The sequence below is a fragment of the Cherax quadricarinatus genome, chromosome 6 (assembly GCF_038502225.1).
Source record: "Cherax quadricarinatus isolate ZL_2023a chromosome 6, ASM3850222v1, whole genome shotgun sequence".
Lineage (NCBI taxonomy): Eukaryota > Metazoa > Arthropoda > Malacostraca > Decapoda > Parastacidae > Cherax > Cherax quadricarinatus.
This window is the reverse complement of record NC_091297.1, coordinates 31572487-31600297: the sequence shown is the minus strand read 5'-3', so window position 1 is coordinate 31600297 and position 27811 is coordinate 31572487. Positions and strand designations below refer to the sequence as shown.

Here is a 27811-nt window from a genome sequence, read left to right as displayed (position 1 = left end):
AAGAAGGAGTAGCAATAATGTTGAAGGATAAGTTATGGCAGGAAAAGAGGGACTATAAATGTATTAATTCAAGGATTATGTGGAGTAAAATAAAGGTTAGATGTGAAAAGTGGGTTATGGTAAGCGTATATGCACCTGGAGAAAAGAGAAGTGTAGAGAAGAGAGAGAGATTTTGGGAAATGTTGAGTGAATGCGTGGGGAGTTTTGAACCTAGTGTGAGAGTAATGGTGGTTGGGGATTTCAATGCTAAAGTGGGCAAAAATGTTTTGGAGGGAGTAGTAGGTAAATTTGGGGTGCCAGGGGTAAATGAAAATGGGGAGCCTTTAATTGAGCTATGTGTAGAAAGAGGTTTAGTAATAAGTAATACATATTTTATGAAGAAGAGGATAAATAAATATACAAGGTATGATATAGCACGTAATGAAAGTAGTTTGTTAGATTATGTATTGGTGGATAAAAGGTTGATGGGTAGGCTCCAGGATGTACACGTTTATAGAGGGGCAACTGACATATCGGATCATTATTTAGTTGTAGCTACAGTTAGAGTAAGAGGTAGATGGGAAAAGAGGAAAATGGCAACAACAAGTAAGAGGGAGGTGAAAGTGTATAAACTAAGGGAGGAGAAAGTTCGGGTGAGATATAAGCAACTATTGGCAGAAAGGTGGACTGGTGCAAGTATGAGCAGTGGGTGGGTTGAAGAGGGTTGGAATAGTTTTAAAAATGCAGTATTAGAATGTGGGGCAGAAGTTTGTGGTTTTAGGAGGGTGAGTGCAAGAGGAAAGAGGAGTGATTGGTGGAATGATGAAGTAAAGGTTGTGATAAAACAGAAAAAGTTAGCTTATGAGAGGTTTTTACAGAGCAGAAGTGTTATAAGAAGAGTAGAGTATATGGATAGTAACAGAAAGGTGAAGAGAGTAGTGAGAGAATGCAAAAGGAGAGCAGATAGAGTGGGAAAGGTACTGTCAAGAAATTTTAATGAAAATAAGAAAAAATTTTGGAGTGAGTTAAACAAGTTAAGAAAGCGTAGGGAACAAATGGATTTGTCAGTTAAAAACAGAGTAGGGGAGATAGTAGATGGGGAGATGGAGGTTTTGGGTAGATGGCAAGAATATTTTGAGGAACTTCTAAATATCGGCGAAGAAAGGGAGGCGGTAGTTTCATGCACTGGACAGGGAGGTATACCATCTTTTAGGAGTGAAGAAGAACAGGATGTGAGTGTGGGGGAGGTACGTGAGGCATTATGTAGAATGAAACGGGGTAAAGCAGCTGGAACTGACGGGATCGTGACAGAAATGTTAAAAGCAGGTGGGATACAGTGTTGGAGTGGTTGGTATTTTTGTTTAATAAATGTATGAACTAGGTAGTAGGTTGGTAGACAGCAGCTGCCCAGGGAGATACTACCATCCTGCCAAGTGAATGTAAAATGAAAGCCTGTAATTGTTTTACATGATGGTAGGATTGCTGGTGTATTTTCTGTCTCATAAACATGCAAGGTTTCAGGTACGTCTTGCTACTTCTACTTACACTTAGGTCACACTACACATGCATGTACAAGCATATATATACACACCCCTCTGGGTTTTCTATTTTCTTACTAGTTCTTCTTCTTGTTTATTTCCTCTTATCTCCATGGGCAAGTGGAACAGAATTCTTCCTCCATAAGCTATGCATGTTGTAAGAGGCAACTAAAATGCCAGGAGCAAGGGGCTAGTAACCCCTTCTCATGTATGTATTACTAAATGTGAAAGGAGAAACTTTTTTTTCCTTTTGGGCCACCCCGCCTCGGTGGGATACGGCCGGTGTGTTGAAAGAAAGAAATGTATGAAAGAGGGGAAGGTACCTAGAGATTGGCAAAGAGCATGTATAGTCCCTTTATATAAAGGGAAGGGGGACAAAAGAGATAGTAAAAATTATATAGGAATAAGTTTACTGAGTATACCAGAAAAAGTGTACGGTAGGGTTATAATTGAAAGTATTAGAGACAGAATGTAGGATTGTGGATCAGCAAGGAGGTTTTAGAGTGGGTAGGGAATGTGTAGATCAAGTGTTTAGATTGAAGCATATATTTTTTTTTTTTTTTTCAACAAGTCGGTCGTCTCCCACCGAGGCAGGGTGACCCAAAAAAAGAAAGAAAATCCCCAAAAAGAAAATACTTTCATCATCATTCAACACTTTCACCACACTCACACATCATCACTGCTTTTGCAGAGGTGCTCAGAATATAACAGTTCAGAAGCATATACGTATAGAGATACACAACACATCCCTCCAAACTGCCAATATCCCAAACCCCTCCTTTAAAGTGCAGGCATTGTACTTCCTATTTCCAGGACTCAAGTCCGACTATATGAAAATAACTGGTTTCCCTGAATCATATATATGAACAGTATTTAGATAAAGGTAGGGAAGTTTTTATTGCATTTATGGATTTAGAAAAGGCATATAATAGAGTGGATAGTGGAGCAATGTGGCAGATGTTGCAAGTACAGGAAGGCCCCACTTATACGGCGGGTTAGGTTCCAGGCTAGCGCCGTAAAGCGGAAATCGCCGTAAAGTGGAACACCCTTTTTTTCCACTTATAAATGCATACAAACACTAGATAACAAGTTTACACTAACATATATTAAGTTAGCAATAGAACCAGGCATCAAAAAACAATAAAAAGGTACAATACACACATAGTGCACTCATTACTTACCTTAAAATATTTATAGTCTTAATCTAGGGTGAGACAAGTAGTATTTATTGTAAGAAATCAAGTGTGGTATGTATTGTAATAGCCAGGCTATTTCACCAGGCCACCCCACCCACACATACTATTCTATGATATTTAAGCATCCCAGAGCGATAAAATGTATATACAGTTCACTCATTACTTACCTTAAAATATTTGTAGTCTTAATGTAGGGTCAGGAGTAAGTAAATGAGATAAAACGAATAAATGAGAGAGAGAAAGAATGAATACATGAGAGGTGACAGGCCAGGCACAGAGTAAACAAACCAGGCTCCCACATCTTATATTTATGTTTATTTATTCTATTGTGGGGTGTATTTATCATCTTTTTATGTTATGTATCGTGTTTATTATATAATTTTGAAAAAAATATCATGGCTGGATTAATGAAAATGTGTATATTACCGTAATATACGACATTTAATGAGACTCCGTGACTATTGTTATTATGGCGTCACTTGTGGAAGTCGTCTGCTACCAGAGATCACATTTATGTTTATTTATTCTACTGTGGGGTGTATTTATCTTATTTATATGTTATGTATAGTGTTTATTATATAATTTTTAAAAAAATATCATGGCTGGATTAATGAAAATGTGTATATTACCGTAATATACGACATTTAATGAGACTCCGTGACTATTGTTATTATGGCGTCACTTGTGGAAGTCGTCTGCTACCAGAGATCACATTTATGTTTATTTATTCTACTGTGGGGTGTATTTATCTTATTTATATGTTATGTATAGTGTTTATTATATAATTTTTAAAAAAATATCATGGCTGGATTAATGAAAATGTGTATATTACCGTAATATACGACATTTAATGAGACTCAGTATTGTTATTATCACCACTTGTGGAAGTCGTCTGCTACACAGCTCACATTTATGTTTATTTATTCTACTGTGGGGTGTATTTATCTTATTTATATGTTATGCATCGTGTTTATTATATAATTTTGAAAAAAATATCATGGATGGATTAATGAAAATGTGTATATTAACGTAATATACGACATTTAATGAGACTCAGTATTGTTATTATCACCACTTGTGGAAGTCGTCTGCTACACAGCTCACATTTATGTTTATTTATTCTACTGTGGGGTGTATTTATCTTATTTATATGTTATGCATCGTGTTTATTATATAATTTTGAAAAAAATATCATGGATGGATTAATGAAAATGTGTATATTAACGTAATATACGACATTTAAATGACTTGATGTATGTAAGTTTATTTAGGTACAGGTATACATAAGTATAATTATCAGAGTATATATAAAATATGAAATAACTTTTAAAAACATTTGAAATTTTGGAGTTTCCAGACAAAATGGAGAGACTTAGTGCTTACTGAGCTCATGGAGAATGTAAACAAACAGGGTGGGGCACGGTGACCGTATTAGAAAGTCAGGTGGGGGGAGCCGTATAGTGAGTTTTGGTCATAATTTGAAATGTCCGTATTAGCGGAACGCCGTAAAGCGGAACGCCGTAAAGCGGGGCCCTCCTGTATATGGAATAGGTGGTAAATTACTAAATGCTGTAAAGAGTTTTTATGAGGGTAGTGAGGCTCAGGTTAGGGTGTGTAGAAGAGAGGGGGACTACTTCCCAGTAAAAGTAGGTCTTAGACAGGGATGTGTAATGTCACCATGGTTGTTTAATATATTTGTAGATGGGGTTGTAAAAGAAGTAAATGCTAGGGTGTTTAGGAGAGGGGTGGGATTAAATTATGGGGAATTAAATACAAAATGGGAATTGACACAGTTGCTTTTTTGCTGATGATACTGTGCTTATGGGAGATTCTAAAGAAAAATTGCAAAGGTTAGTGGATGAGTTTGGGAGTGTGTGTAAAGGTAGAAAGCTGAATGTGAAAATAGAAAAGAGTAAGGTGATGAGGGTATCAAATGATTTAGATAAAGAAAAATTGGATATTAAATTGGGGAGGAGGAGTATGGAAGAAGTGAATGTTTTCAGATACTTGGGAGTTGACGTGTCGGCGGATGGATTTATGAAGGATGAGGTTAATCATAGAATTGATGAGGGAAAAAAGGTGAGTGGTGCATTGAGGTATATGTGGAGACAAAAAACATTGTCTATGGAAGCAAAGAAGGGAATGTATGCAAGTATAGTAGTACCAACACTCTTATATGGGTGTGACACTTGGGTTGTGAATGCAGCAGCAAGGAGGCGATTGGAGGCAGTGGAAATGTCCTGTCTAAGGGTAGTGTGTGGTGTAAATATTATGCAGAAAATTTGGAGTGTGGAAATTAGGAGAAGGTGTGGAGTTAATAAAAGTATTAGTCAGAGGGCTGAAGAGGGGTTGTTGAGGTGGTTTAGTCATTTGGAGAGACTGGATCAAAGTAGAATGACATGGAGAGCATTTAAATCTGTAGGGGAAGGAAGGCGGGGTAGGGGTCGTCCTCGAAAAGGTTGGATGGAAGGGGTAAGGGAGGTTTTGTGGGCGAGGGGCTTGGACTTCCAGCAGGCGTGCATGAGCGTGTTCAGTAGGAGTGAATGGAAATGAACGGTATTTGGAACCTGACGATCTGTTGGAGTGTGAGCAGGATAATATTTAGTGAAGGGATTCAGGGAAACTGGTTATGTTTATATAGCCAGACTTGAGTTCTGGAAATGGGAAGTACAATGCCTGCACTCTAAAGGAGGGGTTCAGGATATTGACAGTTTAGAGGGATACGTTGTGTATCTTTATACGTATATGCTTTTAAGCTGTTGTGTTCTGAGCACCTCTGCAGAAACAGTGATTATGTGTGAGTGAGGTGAAAGAGTTGAATGATGAAAGTATTTTCTTTTAGGGGATTTTCTTTCTTTTTGGGTCACCCTGCCTCGGTGGGAGATGGCCGTCTTGTTAAAAAAAAAAAATCTCCCTCTCTTCTATATAATCTAACCTGAGCCTCACTGTCCTTGTAAAAACTCTTCACTGCTTTCAGTAACCTACCTTTTATACCATACACCTGCAACATCTGTCACATTGCCCCCCCTGTCCACCCTGTCATATGCCTTTTCCAAATCCATAAATGCCACAAAAACCTCTTTAGCCTTATCCAAATACTGTACACCTATATGTTTCACTGTAAACACTTGTCTACACACCCCCTACCTTTCCTAAAGCCTCTTTGTTCATCTGCTGTCGTACTCTCCGTCTTACTCTTAATTCTTTCAATAATAACTTTACCATACACTTTACCAGGTATACTCAACAGACTTATTCCCCTATAATTTTTGCACTCTCTTTTGTCTCCTTTGCCTTTATACAAAGGAACTGTGCATGCTCTCTGCCAATCCCTAGGTACCTTACCTTCTTCTATACATATATTAAATAATAGCACCAACCACTCCAAAACTATATATCCCCACCTGCTTTTAACATTTCTATCTTTATCCCATCAATTCCAGCTGCCTTACCCCCTTTCATTCTATCCACTGCCTCACAAACTTCTCCAACACTCACAACTGGCTCTTCCTCACTCCTACAAGATGTTATTCTTCTTTGCCCTATACACAAAATCATAGCTTCCCTATCTTCATCAACATTTAACAATTCTTCAAAATATTCCCTCCATCTTCCCAATACCTCTAACTCTCCATTTAATCTCCTCTCCTATTTTTAACTGTCAAATCTATTTGTTCCCCTGGCTTCCTCAACTTATTTATCTCACTCCAAAGCTTTTTCTTATTTTCAACAAAATTTGTTGATAACATCTCACCCACTCTCTCATTTGCTCTCTTTTTACATTGCTTCACAATTTTCTTAACCTCTCTTTTTCTCTCCATATACACTTCCCTCCTTGCATCACTTCTACTTTGTAAAAACCCCTCATATGCTAACTTTTTCTCCCTTACTACTCTCTTTACATCATCATTCCACCAATCGCTCTTCTTCCCTCCCGCACCTCCTTTCCTGTAACCATAAACTTCTGCTGAACACTCTGACACTACATTCTTAAACCGACCCCATACATCTTCGACCCCATTGCCTGCACTCTCACTAGCCCATCTATCCTCCAATAGTTGTTTATATCTTATCCTAACTGCCTCCTCTTTCAGTTTATACACCTTCACCTCGCTCTTACTTGCTGCTTCTATTTTCCTTGTATCCCATGTACCTTTTACTCTCACTGTAGCTACAATTAAAAAGTGATCTGATATATCTGTGGCCCCTCTGTAAATATGTACATCCTGAAGTCTACTCAACAGTCTTTTATCTACCACTACATAGTCCAACAAACTACTGTCATTATGCCCTACATCATATCTTGTATACTTATTTGTCCTCTTTTTGCTAAAATATGTATATCCTATTTTAAGGTGGTTACAGGAAACTGGGTGTGGGAGGGAAGAAGAGCAATTGGTGGAATGATGATGTAAAGAGAGTAGTAAAGGAGAAGTTATATCGCATTATATATGACATAAAACAATAAGTAATATAGTAATACACCTACCATCCAACTTACGACCTGCTCAACATACGTCCATTCGACTTACGACCGTGTTTTCTGTGCCAAATTTCTGAGAAATAAACGAGTGTTTGTGTTGTACACGGTGTTTATCCTAAACCTTACAGTATAAAATACAGTACTAACAGTATAAAAAGTAAAGTAATAAAATGAAATACCAAAATAAAACAATAAAATAAAGTCATTACAAAAATGTGATGTTGATATTCAGTAGGAAGGTTTGACTTACATCCATTTCGACTTACGACCGGTTTGTCAGAACCGAACTCGGTTGTAAGTCAGATGGTACCTGTATTTTAAAGAAATCTTACATAACAAAAATGAATTGGTGTAGTTCAGTTTAATCATGGAAGAATGACACAGTAAAAATAATATTTTTACAATGTGTTTGTAAAATAAAAAATAGGTTTATGTATATAATAAATGGCATTATCATTACAGGGTAAAAAAATCAACCGAGTGGCATGTGGCTCAGCACACACCTTGGCTTGGAGTACTAGCCGAGCAGTGAGCACTGGACGCCTTCCCTCTCAGGTGCCCATGGAATATGACTTGCTGAAAGAGATTCCATTACATGCATTGAGGAATAGGCTGGTATGTATATTTTTGTTTAAGAGGATTTGGGGTTAGAATTGATAAATTGTACATTTTGTATATACATAGTACTATACTGTAGTATTATTTATTATAGTATTATACAGTGGACCCTCTGGTCATGACCATAATTCGTTTCAAAACTCTGGTTGTGACCTGATTTGGTTGTAACCTGAACCTCATTTCCCCGTTGGATTGTATGTAAATACAATTAATCCGTTCCAGACCCCTATTGTTTTTTAAGATTTTTAAGCACAAAAATAGTTAATTATACCATAAAATGCACAGGGTAGTAGTAAACTAAATGTAAATATTATCGTGAATAACACTGAGAAAACCTTGAACAACAGAGAAAACTAACATTGCATGAATCCTAAGTTTTAAGGGGCGTCTAATGGCCGAGCAGTGAACTCCGTTATTTATCTTCCAATTACTTTTCATTTTTGGTGTACGTTAAGAAGCATCTTTCCATCATACATTGCCCAAGGTTCAATAAGATAGCCCAACAAACAACTGAGAAAAAAAAATAGTTACCAAAACTCGTATATGGTAAGCCCTAGCTGGATACTGGCACTGTGAGAAGCTGTTTTGGCACTCCCTGCTGATAAAACATTGCTCATCCGAATTTATCAGTCATAATTGCAGGAAGTGGGAAAAATTAGTGCGTTCAAACAAAAATGGCACGGAATGTGAAAGTTGGCTCACCTGTGTTTGTTTGGCACCCGATTATGTATTCGTGACCAGATGCAAAAATTTGGCAGATTTTTTGGTCATGGACCAATTTGTTTGTGTTCAGCACCGTTCGTGACCAGAGGTTCCACTGTACTGTAGTAATATTTTTTGACATCTTACGCTTGTAAAATAGCCATCTGATAAAAATAATTATAAATGTTCCTGAATAATGTTTTTATTTTAGGTACTTCTGCATCATTTCTCTGACCTGGTTTGTCAAAGTATCTCAATGTTTGACCTTTGTGTATCATTGGAGGAAGAAGCAGATGAACCAATGGTAGCCAGATTACGAGCAATTGTTGTATCCACAGCAAAGGAGACTGCTTTTAAAAAGGTTTGTATGTTTACTTTTTACTGGATTGCAGAGCATAGCTGTATGTAATTGTTTCATTATGTTTTATTTACCAATACACTGTACAGTGATTAAGACACGTGCAACAGTTGGGTAACTTTATTGCTGAAATGTTTTACCCACACAGTAGGCGTCTTCGGTTAAATATAGAGGCAGCAAGTGTAGTAGTGATGAACTGATTACATCATCTTCACTACTACTCCTGCAGCCTCATTCCTAGATTTGATTCCCAATTCATTCCCACCTGCAAGTTGACATTCCTGTCTACAAGTGGATGACGCAGCGAGAGGACAACGGAGTTTTCACTCTGAACACTAATACTCAAAGTTACATTTTTGAGTTATCCTGAGTTTTTCAGGGCTGAGAGGAAACTTGCTTGCTGTTACTTCAAGCCCCATCCAATCAAGAGGGTAAGGCGGTGACTAGCTTGCTTGCTCTCCCTCTCATCCCATCACTCCTCCACCTCATCCTACCCCATCCTACACCCCCTCAATACCCCAACCACTACATTGGCCTAACCACAAACACACACTTTACACTGCTGTCCTTCTACCTTTCCTGTCTTCTTCTTTTTCGGCAACTTCACCTCTGGCAATTTAAAACAAGGCAAGGTGACTATCCAGTAGTCCGTGTGGTATTTTAAACTCTGGTCAATCATTGCCTTGCCCTCCCCCCCCCCCTTTATAAGTCAGCTGAAGTAGGAATGTAGGGCACTTAGAAAAGTTCTTTTTTCCAGTATATTATCTGGAACAACCTTACCTTAACTGGGCATCATACCCAACATAAGAGTTAGACTTTGGGTCACTGATGGCCAGAAGTCCAAAAAGGAAATTTTAAGCTGCATTTGTACTAATGCCGTGGTTGCACTGGTAGATATATTTCAGACCCATCTGATGCAGTACTACTTCTCTCCTCGGAAGAGGAGCTACTCCAGTTGTTAAAGAAAGATGTTCTTGAAAAGCTCCTCAATGAGGGTATCACCCCATTCCCCCTGACAACTTCCAGGCCTAGTACTCTGTGTTTGTTGCACGCATCAACAGCTTCATGCGTGAAAATTCTGCTGAAGAACTTGTGAAGGAGATAAACAGTGCGAACTCTGAGATCAACGTCCTTAAGGCGTATAAGTTTGCAAAGAATTTGAACAACCAGCAGTCTCTGAAATTAATTCTCAAGACTCCAGAAGAAACCAAACCCATCTCTGCCAATGGTTTGAAATGCTATGGTACCAAATGCACACTGGACCAAGTATCTATGGAAAGGTTTGTGAATATCACTCAGTGCTTCAAGTGTTATGGTTTCAGTCATAATATAAATAAATGCACCAGTGCAAAAGCAGTCTGCAGTATCTGCCCAGAAGAACATGTTTACAGAGATTGCGCCAACATGAGCAAACCCAAGTGTGCCCTTTGTGGTGGAAAACATCATGCTGTCTTCCCTAGTTGCCCTGTTAGGAAATCCACAGTCCAGAAAATTCTGGAAGACAAGAAACTGGTGAATGCCAAGAAAACTGCTCCACCAGCACCACCCATGCAGTCCCAAGAATCCTCAACAATCTACCGAGCTCTAACTGGGCACTTACTGCCTCCTCTGCCAACAACAGTGTCTGGACCTCTTCCACTTCCCAATTCCCCCCAACCTAACCCTGGTATGCAACAAGCCCAAAGTCTACTCTCCTAACCTATCTCCCCAGGGTCTATACAAGGAGGAGTAATGAAGGGGACTCTGATGTACATGATGGCCCATGACATGGCACAGGGCGATGACCAGTTTTGCTCTACCATCATCAAGCTGTTACTAACAAATACAAATACAGTACACTCACTCATTAATGAGTCCCTCCCCTCAGCCCGGAGTGAATGTACTCCCAACACCCACAACTATTCAACCCCCCCAAGAGGGAAGAAACGACCCCTGCACCTGCACCAGTCACTGCACAATCTGCCACCTTAGAGGGTGTCCCCATCGATCAATCAGGCTCCATTGTCACTCTTGAGTGATGCTGCGACTGGGCAGCAAAAAGAAAGAAAGAAAATCCCCAAAAAGAAAATACTTCCATCATCATTAAACACTTTCACCTCACTCACACATAATCACTGTTTTTACAGAGGTGCCCAGAATACAACAATTTAGAAACATATACGTACAAAGATAAGCAACATATCCTTCCAAACCGCCAATATCCCGAACCCCTCCTTTAGAGTGCAAGCATTGTACTTCCCATTTCCAGGACTCAAGTCCAGCTATATAAAAATAACTAAGTTTCCCTGAATCCCTTCAGTAAATATTACCCTGCTCACACTCCAACAGCTCGTCAGGTCCCAAATACCATTCGTCTCCATTTACTCTTATTGAACATGCTCATGCACGCTTGCTGGAGGCCCAAGCCCCTCACCCATGAAACCTCCTTTACCCCTTCCTTCCAATCTTTTTGAGGACGACCCCTACCCCACCTTCCTTCCCCTACAGATTTATACACTCTCCATGTCATTCTACTTTGATCCATTCTCTCTAAATGACCAAACCACCTCAACTCCTCTTCAGCCCTCTGACTAATACTTTTATTAACTCCACACCTTCTCCTAATTTCCACACTCCGAATTTTCTGCATAATATTTACACCACACATTGCCCTTGGACAGGACATCTCCACTGCCTCCAACCGCCTCCTCACTGCTGCATTCACACTCCAAGCTTCACACCCATATAAGAGTGTTGGTACTACTATACTTTCATACATTCCCTTCTTTGCCTCCATAGATAACGTTTTTTGTCTCCACACATACCTCAATGCACCACTCATCTTTTTTCCCTCATCAATTCTATGATTAATCTCATCCTTCATAAATCCATCTGCTGACACATCAACTCCCAAATATCTGAAAATATTCACTTCTTCCATACTCCTTTTCTACGTTCACTTTCAACTTTCTATCTTTACACACACTCCCAAACTCGTCAACTAACCTTTGCAATTTTTCTTTAGAATCTCCCATAAGCACAGTATCATCAGCAAAAAGTAACTGTGTCAATTCCCATTTTGTATTTGATTCCCCATAATTTAATCCCACCCCTCTCCCGAATACCCTAGCATTTACTTCTTTTGCAACCCCATCTATAAATATATTAAACAGCCATGGTGACATTACACACCCCTGTCTAAGACCTACTTTTACTGGGAAGTAGTCTCCCTCTCTTCTACACACCCTAACCTGAGCCTCACTGTCCTCATAAAAACTCTTTACAGCATTTAGTAACTTACCACCTATTCCATATACTTGAAACATCTGCCACATTGCTCCCCTATCCATGCTATCATATGCCTTTTCTAAATCCATAAATGCAATAAAAACTTCCCTACCTTTATCTAAATGCTGTTCACTTATATGCTTCAATGTAAACACTTGATCTACACATCTTCTACCCACTCTAAAACCTCCTTGCTCATCCACAATCCTGCATTCTGTCTTACCTATAATTCTTTCAATAATAACCCTACCGTACACTCACTTTTCCTAGTATACTCAGTAAACTTATTCCTCTATAATTTTTACAGTCTCTTTTGTCCCCCTTCCCTTTATATAAAGGGACTATACATGCTCTCTGCCAATTCGTAGGTACCTTCCCCTCTTTCATACATTTATTAAACAAAAATACCAACCACTCCAACATTATATCCCCCCCTGCTTTTAACATTTCTGTCATGATCCCGTCAGTTCCAGTTGCTTTACCCCTTTTCATTCTACGTTACCCCCTTTCATTCTACGTAATGCTTCACGCACTTCCCCCAAACTCACATCCTGTTCTTCTTCACTCCTAAAAGATGGTATTACCTCTATAACTGGACTGGGGACCTCATCCTCAGAGAAAACAATAAATGTACCTCCTGGAAAACTGAAGGTTCTCCCCGGAGCTGTTTGAATATTTTCTTCTGCCACCCCTATATTTTATATTCTTTGGGAAAATTTATTAATAGACAGAATTCATTTACAGAAAACACAAACATGAATACAATGGTACAATATGTTAAAGATTATGGATTTCCTCCAGCTCGTCCAAAGCCGGACGCAAGCCAAGTATGCAGCAAGCATTTCCCCTCTGGATGGTCACACTGAGGTGGTGGAACATGAAAGTGGCTGCCCTTGGGTCCCTGGTGGTGTCAGTAAGTCTGGCACCCAATTCTTTAAGGAAATGTATGGCATTTTTTCCCCATGATCCCAAGGTCTCTGATCCCACTGGGACAGATTGATACTGTTGGCTTATATCCCTGTACTTGCTGAAATTGTACTCCTCCCTGTGGTCGGCAGTTCCTCCCTGTCGCCTGACACTGTGACAGATATAGGTGTTAGCCAGTGTGGACACACAGGTATAGTCCCATGCTAAGAACTTGCCATTCTTCCAAGGATAGATGGTGATCCCGTAGGAGCAGTTTGCTGGGATGTGGGTATTGTTGGCTGCTAGTGATCAGGGCTCCCTCTCGGCTGGGCATCCAGCTGTAGCAAGGGTTCTCTTTATGATGTCGTTGACCTCATTGTGTCTTGCATGCCAGCCCTTGGTTTTGGAACAGTTAAGACCATGTAGACCATATTGGTCGGCATGCGCTTCGCCGCAGATACACCTATATGCCATGTGAATTGGGGCAGCAAGGCACAGAGCCACTGCAATACGGAGGGTCTTAGGGTCGAGGCGCGTTCCCATTGCCGATATGGGAACTGTTTAGAGGAAGTCCCCAGAGTGAGGTGCTCTCACAGCCTGGAGACGGACAGTCTCCCTGTCTGATGTTACAGCCCTGAGCATGTTGGCAAGCACCTTTTCAGCGATTGGGCCATCCCAGTTTGGCTGTGAGCCAGTGCTGCACTAGGGTTTGGTGCTGGAGCTGCAAGAGTCTCCCATTCAGCAATGGCACTGGCATAGTTAGGGCCCTGTATTCCTGCTGAGTCACTGAGGTTTTCAGGAAGAATTTGTCTTATTAACTCGTCTGATGCTATGGAAGAGGATAGGAAAGCTGGTAGAGCAATCTGGGAGGAACTGCGTACTCCCAGCCCCCCAAGCCTGACCAGAAGTGAGGCTTGCAACCACTGTCCATCTTCCAGGGAAAGATTCAATACACTCTCTCGCATGGTCTTAAGGAGAGAGTCATATTCCTCGAGTTTCGAACTGCTGAAGGCTGGTGAGCATCTCAGAAAGTAGGTATGTTTTGGGATTGACAGGCACCTGGTGAGCAGGTAGAAGGCATCATGTGTACCAATGTTTTTCATCCTGCCTTCCATCGTCCGGAGGTCTGATTTTTTTTTTCTAGGATCAGATAGATTGAATTGGGCCCAAGAGGAGCGCCAAGGAGAGTGCTATTGGCTGGATCAATGGCTCATGCTCCTGGTAAAACAGCACTAATATTCTGGATCATCTGTCGATTGGTAGAAACTATTTCACATTTGGTGGGGTTTAAAGAAAGGCCCAGGCTTTCTCCCATGTCTTTAATTTTTCTGATGCCCTCTAGGAGAGATTCTGTTATACCAGCTAGGGTACCATCATCCAAGAACCAGATATTGAGCTCACTGGAGAGTGCTTCTGTGACTTCCTTGATGACCAAACAGAATAGAAAGGGGGCAAGAGGGTCCCCCTGTTGCACACCCTCACCCTCATGGTCCCCAAACAATAGTTTGGAAGTCACACTATAACACGATTCTATGAAGGGATAGAGGGAAGGGAAGTTTCTATAAACTGCTTGGAGAGCAGCATCCCTTCTGTCTGAGTTGAAAGCTTTGGCAAAGTCCAATTTGATCAAGGCTTTTTCATCAGACATGTTGATATATACTCGTGCTGCATGGGCAGCTGCTTCAGAGCCCTGTTGAACACCAAAACCGAGCTGAGTTGATTTCAGCATTGCAGCAGCCTCTTGACTCACCCTTCTTACTGCAGCCTTGGTGACTAGGTGCCGAAGGGTGTTGCCCATTGCAATGGGCCTGATTCCTCCATCCTTTTTCTGGAGGGCACACAATGAGGCACCAAAGAAAAGGGGTCTAATGACCTCTGGGACACTGCCAGCCAGGCACAGGTTGGAAAATTTGGTGAGTTCAAACAGCAGCTTCTCTGAAACATCACCAAGTGCTGGATTGAGCATTTGTTTTAAGTGTTGAGGCCTTAAACCGGTGAAACCTCCTGCTGAGCCCTGTGGATATGACATAGCAGCTTTATACACGTCAGCATCCTGTAAGGTTAGATGTTCTTCGCCTGCTGCAATGTCAGGGAGGTCGATGTTGGTACTGGAAGCCCTGGGTGGATGTTTGTCCTTCAGAACTTGAGCCGTACTGATGTCCTTAGGAGCGATGGTATCCTTACTGGTTATAAGCCTCAGAGCTCCTATTTTTTGCTAATTTGGGCTCTGATTTTTGAGGCGTCAGATGTCCTGTTATTGGCATTTACCCGGCGGGTGTTTGTCGCCCTAGGAGAGAGACAGACGAGGTTGTCATCCCTCGGGAATGCATTTATTGCTCTAATAACATGTTGCTAGTGACTTGACCCTCCTTCCGACTCAGCAACATGCAAGTAGTGGACCCCCGCTTAACGATCACCTCCAAATGCGACCAATTATGTAAGTGTATATATGTAAGTGCGTTTGTACGTGTATGTTTGGGGGTCTGAAATGGACTAATCTACTTCACAATATTCCTTATGGGAAAAAATTCGGTCAGTACTGGCACCTGAACATACTACTGGAATGAAAAAAGTTCGTTAACCGGGGGTCCACTGTATACAGCTGGTATAACTGTGTGCAGCTGATGGGAAGTGGGGTATACCCCATCCTATGAATTACATGTACAGCCTCTCCTCACTTAACCCTTTGACTGTCGAAAGGCCCAATCCTGAAGTGTCTCCTGGTGTCGCAAAATATTTGAAAAAAAAAAAAATTCTTATGAAAATGTTAAGATTATTTTTCTGATTGTTTTAGTCCCCCCCAAAAATTTTCCGATCAGTACTTACCCAGATATAGAGGCATGAAGTTTGCAGAAAATGAGCCACGTATGACAACAGCAGCGACTGCCGCTCACCCGGTAAACTTTTGTTTACTTGTATTTGAAGGTTTGTTGTTTTTTTCACTATTTTATTTTTTCACGTAACTTTTGTGGCCTGTGAGACCAAAGTAAGGTGCAATGTACATATATACACTCATTGTATACAGCACAATAAGCACAAACATAATTATCAATATATTGTTTACAAAACTTGTTTACAAAAACAAACAATAAAAAAAATTGTTTATTACTATTGTTCTATAATATACACCTACCATCGGACTTACGACCAAGTTCGGTTCCGAGAAACCAGTCGTAAGTCGAAATGGTCGAAAGTCGAACTTTACTACTGAGTATCAACAAAACATTTTTGTAATGACTTAATTTTATTGTTTCATTTTGGTATTTCATGTTTTACTTTACTTTTTATGCTGTTAGTACTGTATTTTATACTGTAAGGTTTAGGATAAACACTGTGTACAACACAAATAGTTGTTTATTTCCCAGAAATTTGGCATAAAAAACACGGTCGTAAGTCGAGCAGGTCGTAAGTTGGATGGTAGGTGTATATACCAATATACAGTCACTGGACATATTCCTAGAAGTTCTGCAGCTTGTGTAACTCTTTGAAACATGGTGTCATACACAATGGTGTTTTACACTCCTCACACACAAAACCAGTGTGTGTGCATTTTTGTGGAAGTTTTTTTTTATGTGCAAAGACAAAACACCTCGTCTGAGGAGTTTTCTTCAAAGTATTAGCAGGCAGTTGTGTTATGTAGTTATCCTAGGTAAATGGTTGTGTGTCATCATTCCTTCCCTTCCTGCATTCCCTTCCTGCATTCCTTTCCTGCATTCCTTTCCTACCTTCTTTCCTACCTTCCTGCATTCCTTTCCTACATTCCTTCGTCTTTACTTTTTTCCTTCCTTTGATCTCGCCTTCCTTCATTCCTGCCTTCCATTCTTCCTTCTGGTTTCTATAATATATATACACATATATAGTCACTAGATACTTTCATATAACTGCTATTATCTTCATTCAGGAAGCTTGTCTTGTGTGCGAGTGTGTGGCTTATACTGTAACTGTTTTGAGTCAGGAGTCGGCAGCTGTCAAAATGACATATCATCTCATTACTCACTCCTGCTACCGCCTGTCAAAACAGTGGAGTCGGATGCTGCTTCCCCTCCATTCTATCTAATTATCTTTCTCCCTCATTCTATCTGTTTCAATCTGTCTCTTTCTCTCTATCTGTCTATCTCTGTCTCACAGGTACACATAAATACAAGTATACATAGTGTAAATTACCTAGGCTAACCAAAAAAATCCAGACAAAGTGCTATACTCTGCTTGAAGATGTGAGTAAACATGATGATGACACAGTCTTGTGGCTCTCTCTGAGACAGAGCTAGATGGATAGACAGGGAGCTTGGCAGACAGACAGAAATGTTTGTGTACCAGCGAAAACAAAGCGAGGGGGGTGGTCATCTAATCTTTTCTTATCAGCTGCACCCTCCCCACCCTCGTTTACGCTAATCTTGTCACTGTCATGGGTGAACTGTTTTTCATGTTTCAAGGGAACATATTATTACTTATTATTATTATTACGTATTCTTCTTCTTCTTCTTCTTCTTCTTCTTCTTCTTCTTCTTCTTCTTCTTCTTCTTCTTCTTCTTCTTCTTCTTCTTCTTCTTCTTCTTCTTCTTCTTCTTCTTCTTCTTCTTCTTCTTCTTCTTCTTCTTCTTCTTCTTCTTCTTCTTCTTCTTCTTCTTCTTCTTCTTCTTCTTCTTCTTCTTCTTCTTCTTCTTCTTCTTCTTCTTCTTCCTCTTCTTCTTCCTCCTCCTCCTCTCCCTCCTCCTCCTCTCCCTCCTCTTCCTCCTCTTCCTCTTCTTCCTCTTCTTCCTCTTCCTCCTCCTCCTCTTCTTCCTCCTCCTCTTCCTCCTCCTCTTTCTCTTCCTCCTCTTCCTCTTCCTTCTCCTCCTCTTCCTCTTCTTCTTCCTCCTCCTCCTCCTCTGCTTTTGGTCTCAAACTCCTCGAAATCATGAAATTGATCTTCACTGACACTTCCATCTGCGTTAGAGCATCACTTGGGAAGAGAAGAGTTCCAGATTTGCTGGGGAGTCACATATTTCTTACCGCTAGACATGCTGAAAAAGGGCAACTGAAATGGCATTCCCACAATGCACCACTGGCTCCCCGATTTTTTTTATATGGTGCACACTGACCATGGAGACCCATTCTCTCAAATGTGGGCCTACCAGCTTTCTCCTGCTTGATTTGAAGCCACTAGAATTTATGCATATAGATACATCAAACACGGTATCTCCTATGAGGTATATATACGACCGCGACAGTCAAGGGGTTAACGATGTACTCGTTTACCAATGCCTCAGACTTATGACAGGCTCTCTGACCAGTATGCATACCTAACCCTTTCAGGGTCCACAGGCCCTCTCAGAGACTTGTTCTTAGGGTCCCCCAAACTTCAAAAAAAAAAAAAAAAAAAAAATTCTAATGAAAAGATAGAGAATCTTTTCCTTATCATAATGACACCAAAAGTATGAAATTTGTTGGAAAACTTATGGAATTATGCTCTCGCGAAGTTAGCGGTCTCAACAATGTGGGCACAAAGTGGGAAAAATCGCATCGGCGATTTTGCCCACTTTGAGCCCTATTTTCAGCCAATTCCAATGTACTAGTCGACAAAAATCAGAATTATTTTGCTAGAACTATTTTTTCTATCAAATGAGTCCAATAAACCACCAATTTACTGATTTTAACTATCCAATACAGTGGTCAGAATTTAGCAATTTTGCCAATTTCACACAAATTTCAAAAGATGCCAATTTCCAAATAGGGTCCAGAATAAACAATAAAGACATTTGTGGCACTAAAATAACATTTCCTCTGTTCATTAGTCATGTCCCCATGCCCCTCTTACATTCTTTTGCTTTCCATTTTGAATTTTTATTATTACAAAAAATAGAAGATTTACTGTTATGCAGACTACTGCATTAGTGTAGAAATGGTATAAATAATATCAGCGCACTTGTGAAAGAATATTAGACTCACCAGTTGACGTGTATTGGACGCTTAGCGTGATTTGTTTACTTTTGAACTTCGGTAAAAATCGAACACTTCTGCTATTTGAGCTCAATTTCAAGGTACATTTCATTGTAAAACCAGTCAAAATCATCTCAATTTCTGTAGTATGTCTTCCATTCTATACAGTGAGACCAGGAAAACTAGAATACAATAATAAATACTATACGAAAATACAGTGCAAATTTGCTGTTTTAATCCAAAAACACGGTCAAAGTTTTTTTTTTCTCATTACGCACTGTGTGCTGCAGGATTTTTTTTATACTGTGCACACTGACCACATAGACCCATTCTTTCATATGTAGGCCTACCAGCTTTCTCTCACTAGATTTGAAGGCGCTGGAATTTATGAGTACTAGTACATCAAGGACCCTGGTGCGTAAGCCGTACTAGTACGGCCAAAACCCTGAAAGGGCTAAATAATGTATATTAGAGCTGATTTCCTCTATTCTGTTTATTACAATATACAGTACACTACTGTATAAACATTTAAGAATATACCAGAATTGTTATAAATGGTACAAAGGTGGCATTAAAACAATATCAATTATGGTTGACACAAACCCACTACTATTATAGTATGCTCCTCACTTAGCAACGAATTCGTGTACCAACATATTCTAAGGAAACGGAACTCTGTCATTAAATGAGGAGAGGCTGTATTCATGAAAAACACTACACACACACCTGTATTAAAATTCTCCAAAATGTTTAATCCACTTATCTTTATTATCCCACCTCCCATCCCTCCCACCCATCCTTTTCCTATATTTCCATCCTTACCCATCCTTCTGCCTTTCCCATCTTACCAAAGCTCTGGTAATTAATGCAGTGCAGTGCCTGCTGCCTCTGTATTTGACTGAAGAAGCCTACTGTGTAGGCAAAATATTTCAGCAGTAAAGATACCCAACTGTTGCCCATGCATCTTAAATCATCAGCTTGTCAGAATTTTATGCCTTTTTCAACATATTGTACAATATACTCAGGTTGTACAAGCTACAATGGTGAGGGACCGCCAGCATGGTCCTATCGTGGAACTGAACCGCATCAGTGTAAAGCGCTCTCGTTCCCGTGGTGGCTTAGCTGGTCCAGACGGGATGAAATCTGTGTTTGGTCAGATGGTTGCTAAAATGTCACTGTTAACACCTGATGCTCTCTTCCTGCCTCACCGTGTGTGGAAAGTCAAGTTTGTTGGTAAGTATTAGTTCTATCATTTAATTACTGTAGTTTTTATTCTATTATGTAGAAAAGTCTTAAAGCTCATAGCTTTATTTAATAATTCTTCTATAGATGATATTTTTATATTCATTGGTTAGTTAAGTAATCCATTCCTGTTAAATTTCAAAAATCAGTACTGGACTTTAAAATTTGTATTTGTAATACAGCCTCTCCTCACTTAGCAACGTACTCGCTTACTGACGACTCGGACTTACAACAGACTCTCAGACCAGTATGCATACCTAAATAATGTATATTAAAGCCGATTTCCTGTATTCTGATTATTACAATATACAGTACATTACTGTACAAACATTTAAAAATATACCAGAAATGTTATAAATGGTACAAAGGTGACATTAAAATAATATCAAAGTTGGTTGACACAAACCCACTGCCATTATAGCATGCTCTTCACTTAGCAACAAATTTGTTTACCAACGTAGTCTTAGGAATGGAATTCCTTTGTTAAGTGAGGAGAGGCTGTACTGCACAGTGAATCCTCCCTTAGTGACATAAGGATCGGAGGAATGGTTTTTTTAATCTAAAAATGCATTAAGTGAATCTTATTTTTCCAGGGAAGCCCATGTTATAAGTTGAGATGGGGATTCCTTATATTCCATATATAATTCCTATTAATTTTTTGTTGATGGAATTTAAAAGTATGGATTCTCCAGAGATGGATTTAGTGTTTAGTAGAGGCATAGTGTGGTACTGTATCCCCACTTCATGAATGGATAACAAAACATATGAAAAATTATCAAGATAGAGAGAGAAGTATCACATTATGTTTTTGTCGTTGCTCAGTTGAAGGGTTGTGACTTCTCTTAGACTGCATGTTGTTTAAATATGTTGCGAGTGGTAAATTTTGGCCCAGACACGAGAAAGTAGGTCTTTGTGAAGGGTGTACACAGCATCACAAAAAAATCTGCCCCACCAGTTGATACACTGGAAGACATATTAGTGAAATAGGGATGATTTTTGTCAGTTTCAAACCAGAAGTAGCTTGAAATAAGCCTCAAAGTGGAAGAAATATTCAACTTCTGGCAATTTTTTTGAGGAAGTTAGGCCCCTTTCTCCTTGGTCGATCTTATGACCAGTCATTTTTGGTTATATTTTATTAATCTGAGAAATAGGGTAGAAGTTTGATTTTGTATGTAATAGGTTTAAAATGGAGGGGCAAGTGTTATACATTAAAACCCCGGGTTTTGGCTGCCCTGGGAATCAGCCAATTCGGGTTTTGCCAGCGTTTTTTGGCCAAATTTTGTCCCGCGTTTCAGCCGTTGCCCTGGGTTTTGGCCAGCGTACCAGACCTGTCCGCCTCCCCACGTAAGCGCCGTGATCCAGTCTAGCGTTGTTTATCCTTGAGTGAACATTACCCTATGCTCTCATCTTGCCAGCCAGGCATCCAGCCAGCCAGCCATGCATCCAGCCAGCCATGCATCCAGCCAGCCAGCCAGCCATGCATCCAGCCAGCCAGCCAGCCATGCATCCAGCCAGCCAGCCAGCCATGCATCCAGCCAGCCAGCCAGCCATGCATCCAGCCAGCCAGCCATGCATCCAGCCAGCCAGCCAGGCATCCAACCAGCCAGCCAGCCAGGCATCCAGCCAGCCAGCCAGACATCCAGCCAGCCAGGCATCCAGCCAGCCAGTCAGGCATCCATCCTACCAGCCAGGCATCCAGCCAGCCAGCCAGCCAGCCAGCCAGGCATCCAACCAGCCAGCCAGCCAGGCATCCAGCCAGCCAGCCAGCCAGTCAGGCATCCAGCCAGCCATGCATCCAGCCAGCCATGCATCCAGCCAGCCAGCCAGGCATCCAGCCAGCCAGCCAAGCATCCAGCCAGGCATCCAGCCCGCCAGCCAGGCATCCAGCCCACCAGCCAGGCATCCAGCCAGCCAGCCAGGCATCCAGGCAGGCAGCCAGCCAGCCAGGCATCCTGCCAGCCAGTCAGGCATCCATCCTACCAGCCAGGCATCCAGCCAGCTAGCCAGGCATCCAGCCAGCTAGCCAGGCATCCAGCCAGCTAGCCAGGCATCCAGCCAGCCAGGCATCCAGCCAGGCAGCCAGCCAGCCAACCAGGCATTCAGCCAGCCAGCCAGGCATCCAGCCAGCCAGCCAGCCAGACATCCAGCCAGCCAGCCAGGCATTAAGCCAGCCAGCCAGGCATTAAGCCAGCCAGACATCCAGCCAGCCAGGCATCCAGCCAGCCATCCAGGCATACAGCCAGTCGGCCAGCCATGCATCCAGCCAGCCAGCCAGCCAGGCATCCAGCCAGCCAGGCATCCAGCCAGCCAGCCAGCCAGGCATCCAGCCAGTCAGCCTGCCAGGCATCCAGCCAGCCAGCCTGCCAGGCATCCAGCCAGCCAGCCTGCCAGGCATCCAGCCAGCCAGACTGCCAGGCATCCAGCCAGCCAGGCATCCAGCCAGCCAGGCATCCAGCCAACCAGGCATCCAGCCAGCCAGCCAGTCAGCCAGCCAGCCAGGCATCCAGCCAGCCAGGCATCCAGCCAGCCAGCCAGGCATCCAGCCAGCCAGCCAGGCATCCAGCCAGCCAGGCATCCAGCCAGCCAGCCAGCAAGCCAGGCATCCAGCCAGCCAGCCAGTCATCCAGCCAGCCAGCCAGACAGGCATCCAGTCAGCCAGGCATCCAGCCAGCCAGTCAACCAGGCATCCAGCCAGTCAGGCATCCAGCCAGCCATGCATCCAGCCAGCCAGGCATCCAGCCAGCCAGCCAAGCATCCAGCCAGGCATCCAGCCCGCCAGCCAAGCATCCAGCCCGCCAGCCAAGCATCCAGCCCGCCAGCCAGGCATCCAGCCAGACAGCCAGGCATCCAGGCAGGCATCCAGCCAGCCAGGCATCCAGCCTGCCAGCCAGGCATCCAGCCTGCCAGCCAGGCATCCAGCCAGCTAGCCAGGCATCCAGCCAGCCAGGCATCCAGCCAGCCAGGCATCCAGCTAGCCAGCCAGCAAGCCAGGCATCCAGCCAGCAAGCCAGGCATCCAGCCATCCAGCCAGTCAGGCATCCAGACAGCCAGGCATCCAGTCAGCCAGGCATCCAGCCAGCCAGCCAGTCAGGCATCCAGCCAACCAGGCATCCAGCCCGCCAGCCAGCCAGGCATCCAGCAAGCCAGAGAGCCAGCTAGGCATCCAGCAAGCCAGCCAGCCAGGCATCGTCAACCAGCCAGGCATCCATCCAGCCAGGCATCCAGCCAGACAGCCAGGCATCCAGCCAGCCAGGCAGCCAGACAGCCAGGCATCCAGCCAGCCAGGCATCCAGTCAACCAGGCATACAGCCAGCCATGCATCCAGCCAGCCAGGCATTCATCCAGCCAGCCAGAGAGCCAGGCATCCAACCAGCCAGGCATCCAGCCAGCCAGCCATCCAGCCAGCCAGCCAGGCATCCAGCCAGCCAGCCAGGCACCCAGCCAGCCAGCCAGAAAAGCATCCAGCCCGCGAGCCAGGCATCCAGCCAGGTATACAGGCAGGCAGCCAGCCAGCCAGGCATCCAGCCAGCCAGCCAGGCATCCAGCCTGCCAGCCAGGCATCCAGCCTGCCAGCCAGGCATCCAGCCTGCCAGCCAGGCATCCAGCCAGCCAGCCAGGCATCCAGCCAGCCAGACAGTCAGCCAGGCATCCAGGCAGCCAGCCAGGCATCCAGGCAGCCAGCCAGGCATCCAGCCAGCCAGCCAGGCATCCAGCCAGCCAGCCAGGCATCCAGCCAGCCAGCCAGACATCCAGCCAGCCAGCCAGCCTGCCAGCCAACCAGCCAGGCATCCAGCCAGACATCCAGCCAGTCAGCCAGCCAGCCATGCATCCAGCCAGCAAGCAGCCAGCCAGCAAGACATCCAGCCAGCCAGCCAGGCATCCAGCCAGCCAGTCATCCAGCCAACCAGCCAGTCATCCAGCCAGCCAGCCAGCCAGTCATCCAGCCAGCCAGGCATCCAGTCAGCCAGGCATCCAGCCAGCCAGTCAACCAGGCATCCAGCCAGTCAGGCATCCAGCCAGCCATGCATCCAGCCAGGCATCCAGCCATCCAGCCAGCCAATCATCCAGCCAGCCAGCCAGCCAGGCATCCAGCCAGCCAGCCAGCCAGCCAAGCATCCAGCCAGGCATCCAGCCCGCCAGACAGGCATCCAGCCAGCCAGCCAGGCAGGCAGCCAGCCAGCCAGGCATCCAGCCAGGCATCCAGCCAGCCAGGCATTCAGCCTGCCAGCCAGGCATCCAGCCAGCTAGCCAGGCATCCAGCCAGCCAGACATCCAGCCAGCCAGCCAGGCAGCCACCCAGCCAACCAGGCATCCAGCCAGCCAGCCTCGCATCCAGCCAGCCATCCAGCCAGCCAGGCATACAGCCAGCCAGACAGCCAGCCATGCATCCAGCCAGCCAGGCATCCATCCATCCAGCCAGCCAGACAGCCAGGCATCCAGCCAGCCAGGCATCCAGCCAGCCAGCCAAGCATGCAGCCAGGCATCCAGCCCGCCAGCCAGGCATCCAGTCAGGCATCCAGGCAGGCAGGCAGCCAGCCAGCCAGGCATCCAGCCAGCCTGGCATCCAGCCAGCCAGCCAGTCAGCCAGGCATCCATCCAGCCAGCCAGCCAGGCATCCAGGCAGCCAGCCAGCCAACCAGGCATCCAGCCAGCCAGCCAGGCATCCAGCCAGCCAGCCAAGCATCCAGCCAGGCATCCAGCCCGCCAGCCAGGCATCCAGCCCACCAGCCAGGCATCCAGCCAGCCAGCCAGGCATCCAGGCAGGCAGCCAGCCAGCCAGGCATCCTGCCAGCCAGTCAGGCATCCATCCTACCAGCCAGGCATCCAGCCAGCTAGCCAGGCATCCAGCCAGCTAGCCAGGCATCCAGCCAGCCAGGCATCCAGCCAGGCAGCCAGCCAGCCAACCAGGCATTCAGCCAGCCAGCCAATCATCCAGCCAGCCAGCCAGCCAGACATCCAGCCAGCCAGCCAGGCATTAAGCCAGCCAGACATCCAGCCAGCCAGCCAGGCATTAAGCCAGCCAGACATCCAGCCAGCCAGGCATCCAGCCAGCCAGCCAGGCATACAGCCAGCCAGCCAGTCGGCCAGCCAGCCAGCCATGCATCCAGCCAGCCAGCCAGCCAGGCATCCAGCCAGCCAGGCATCCAGCCAGCCAGCCAGCCAGGCATCCAGCCAGTCAGCCTGCCAGGCATCCAGCCAGCCAGCCTGCCAGGCATCCAGCCAGCCAGCCTGCCAGGCATCCAGCCAGCCAGACTGCCAGGCATCCAGCCAGCCAGGCATCCAGCCAGCCAGGCATCCAGCCAACCAGGCATCCAGCCAGCCAGCCAGTCAGCCAGCCAGCCAGGCATCCAGCCAGCCAGGCATCCAGCCAGCCAGCCAGGCATCCAGCCAGCCAGCCAGGCATCCAGCCAGCCAGGCATCCAGCCAGCCAGCCAGCAAGCCAGGCATCCAGCCAGCCAGCCAGTCATCCAGCCAGCCAGCCAGACAGGCATCCAGTCAGCCAGGCATCCAGCCAGCCAGTCAACCAGGCATCCAGCCAGTCAGGCATCCAGCCAGCCATGCATCCAGCCAGCCAGGCATCCAGCCAGCCAGCCAAGCATCCAGCCAGGCATCCAGCCCGCCAGCCAAGCATCCAGCCCGCCAGCCAGGCATCCAGGCAGGCATCCAGCCAGCCAGGCATCCAGCCTGCCAGCCAGGCATCCAGCCAGCTAGGCATCCAGCCTACCAGCCAGGCATCCAGCCAGCCAGCCAGGCATCCAGCCAGCCAGGCATCCAGCCAGCCAGGCATCCAGCGAGCCAGCCAGCAAGCCAGGCATCCAGCCAGGCATCCAGCCATCCAGCCAGTCAGGCATCCAGACAGCCAGGCATCCAGTCAGCCAGGCATCCAGCCAGCCAGCCAGTCAGGCATCCAGCCAACCAGGCATCCAGCCCGCCAGCCAGCCAGGCATCCAGCAAGCCAGCCAGCCAGCTAGGCATCCAGCAAGCCAGCCAGCCAGGCATCGTCAACCAGCCAGGCATCCATCCAGCCAGGCATCCAGCCAGACAGCCAGGCATCCAGCCAGCCAGGCAGCCAGACAGCCAGGCATCCAGCCAGCCAGGCATCCAGTCAACCAGGCATCCAGTCAACCAGGCATACAGCCAGCCATGCATCCAGCCAGCCAGGCATTCATCCAGCCAGCCAGAGAGCCAGGCATCCAACCAGCCAGGCATCCAGCCAGCCAGCCATCCAGCCAGGCACCCAGCCAGCCAGCCAGAAAAGCATCCAGCCCGCGAGCCAGGCATCCAGCCAGGTATACAGGCAGGCAGCCAGCCAGCCAGGCATCCAGCCAGCCAGCCAGGCATCCAGCCTGCCAGCCAGGCATCCAGCCTGCCAGCCAGGCATCCAGCCAGCCAGCCAGGCATCAAGCCAGCCAGACAGTCAGCCAGGCATCCAGGCAGCCAGCCAGGCATCCAGGCAGCCAGCCAGGCATCCAGGCAGCCAGCCAGGCATCCAGCCAGCCAGCCAGGCATCCAGCCAGCCAGCCAGACATCCAGCCAGCCAGCCAGCCTGCCAGCCAACCAGCCAGGCATCCAGCCAACCAGCCAGACATCCAGCCAGCCAGTCATCCAGCCAACCAGCCAGTCATCCAGCCAGCCAGCCAGCCAGTCATCCAGCCAGCCAGGCATCCAGTCAGCCAGGCATCCAGCCAGCCAGTCAACCAGGCATCCAGCCAGTCAGGCATCCAGCCAGCCATGCATCCAGCCAGGCATCCAGCCATCCAGCCAGCCAATCATCCAGCCAGCCAGCCAGCCAGGCATCCAGCCAGCCAGCCAGCCAGCCAAGCATCCAGCCAGGCATCCAGCCCGCCAGACAGGCATCCAGCCAGCCAGCCAGGCAGGCAGCCAGCCAGCCAGGCATCCAGCCAGGCATCCAGCCAGCCAGGCATTCAGCCTGCCAGCCAGGCATCCAGCCAGCTAGCCAGGCATCCAGCCAGCCAGCCAGGCAGCCACCCAGCCAACCAGGCATCCAGCCAGCCTCGCATCCAGCCAGCCATCCAGCCAGCCAGGCATACAGCCAGCCAGACAGCCAGCCATGCATCCAGCCAGCCAGGCATCCATCCATCCAGCCAGCCAGACAGCCAGGCATCCAGCCAGCCAGGCATCCAGCCAGCCAGCCAAGCATGCAGCCAGGCATCCAGCCCGCCAGCCAGGCATCCAGGCAGGCAGCCAGCCAGCCAGGCATCCAGCCAGCCTGCCATCCAGCCAGCCAGCCAGTCAGCCAGGCATCCATCCAGCCAGCCAGTCAGCCAGGCATCCATCCAGCCAGCCAGCCAACCAGGCATCCAGCCAGCCAACCAGGCATCCAGCCATCCAACCAGGCATCCAGCCATCCAGCCAGGCGTCCAGCCAGCCAGGCATCCAGCCAGCCAGCCAGACATCAAGCCAACCAGCCAGGCATCCAGCTAGACATCCAGCCAGCCAGGCATCCAGCCAACCAGCCAGGCATCCAGCCAACCAGCCAGCCATCCAGGCAGCCAGCCAGCCAGCCATGCATCCAGCCAGCCAGCCAGACATCCAGCCAGCCAGGCATCCAGCCAGCCAGGCAGGCATCCAGCCAGCCAGG

The 27811-nt window shown here is 45.9% G+C and overlaps 1 protein-coding gene across 1 annotated transcript in view; it reads left to right on the top strand.

Moving 5' to 3' along the window:
* The window catches only part of LOC128692697 (E3 ubiquitin-protein ligase HERC2), a 133406-nt gene that overhangs the window by 11395 nt on the left and 94200 nt on the right, over positions 1–27811 (top strand). The window contains exons 5-7 of the mRNA XM_070081259.1: positions 7659–7811; positions 8728–8877; positions 19992–20199. Coding sequence (XP_069937360.1) covers positions 7659–7811; positions 8728–8877; positions 19992–20199 — 511 coding nt within the window. The remainder of the gene's footprint in view (positions 1–7658; positions 7812–8727; positions 8878–19991; positions 20200–27811) is intronic.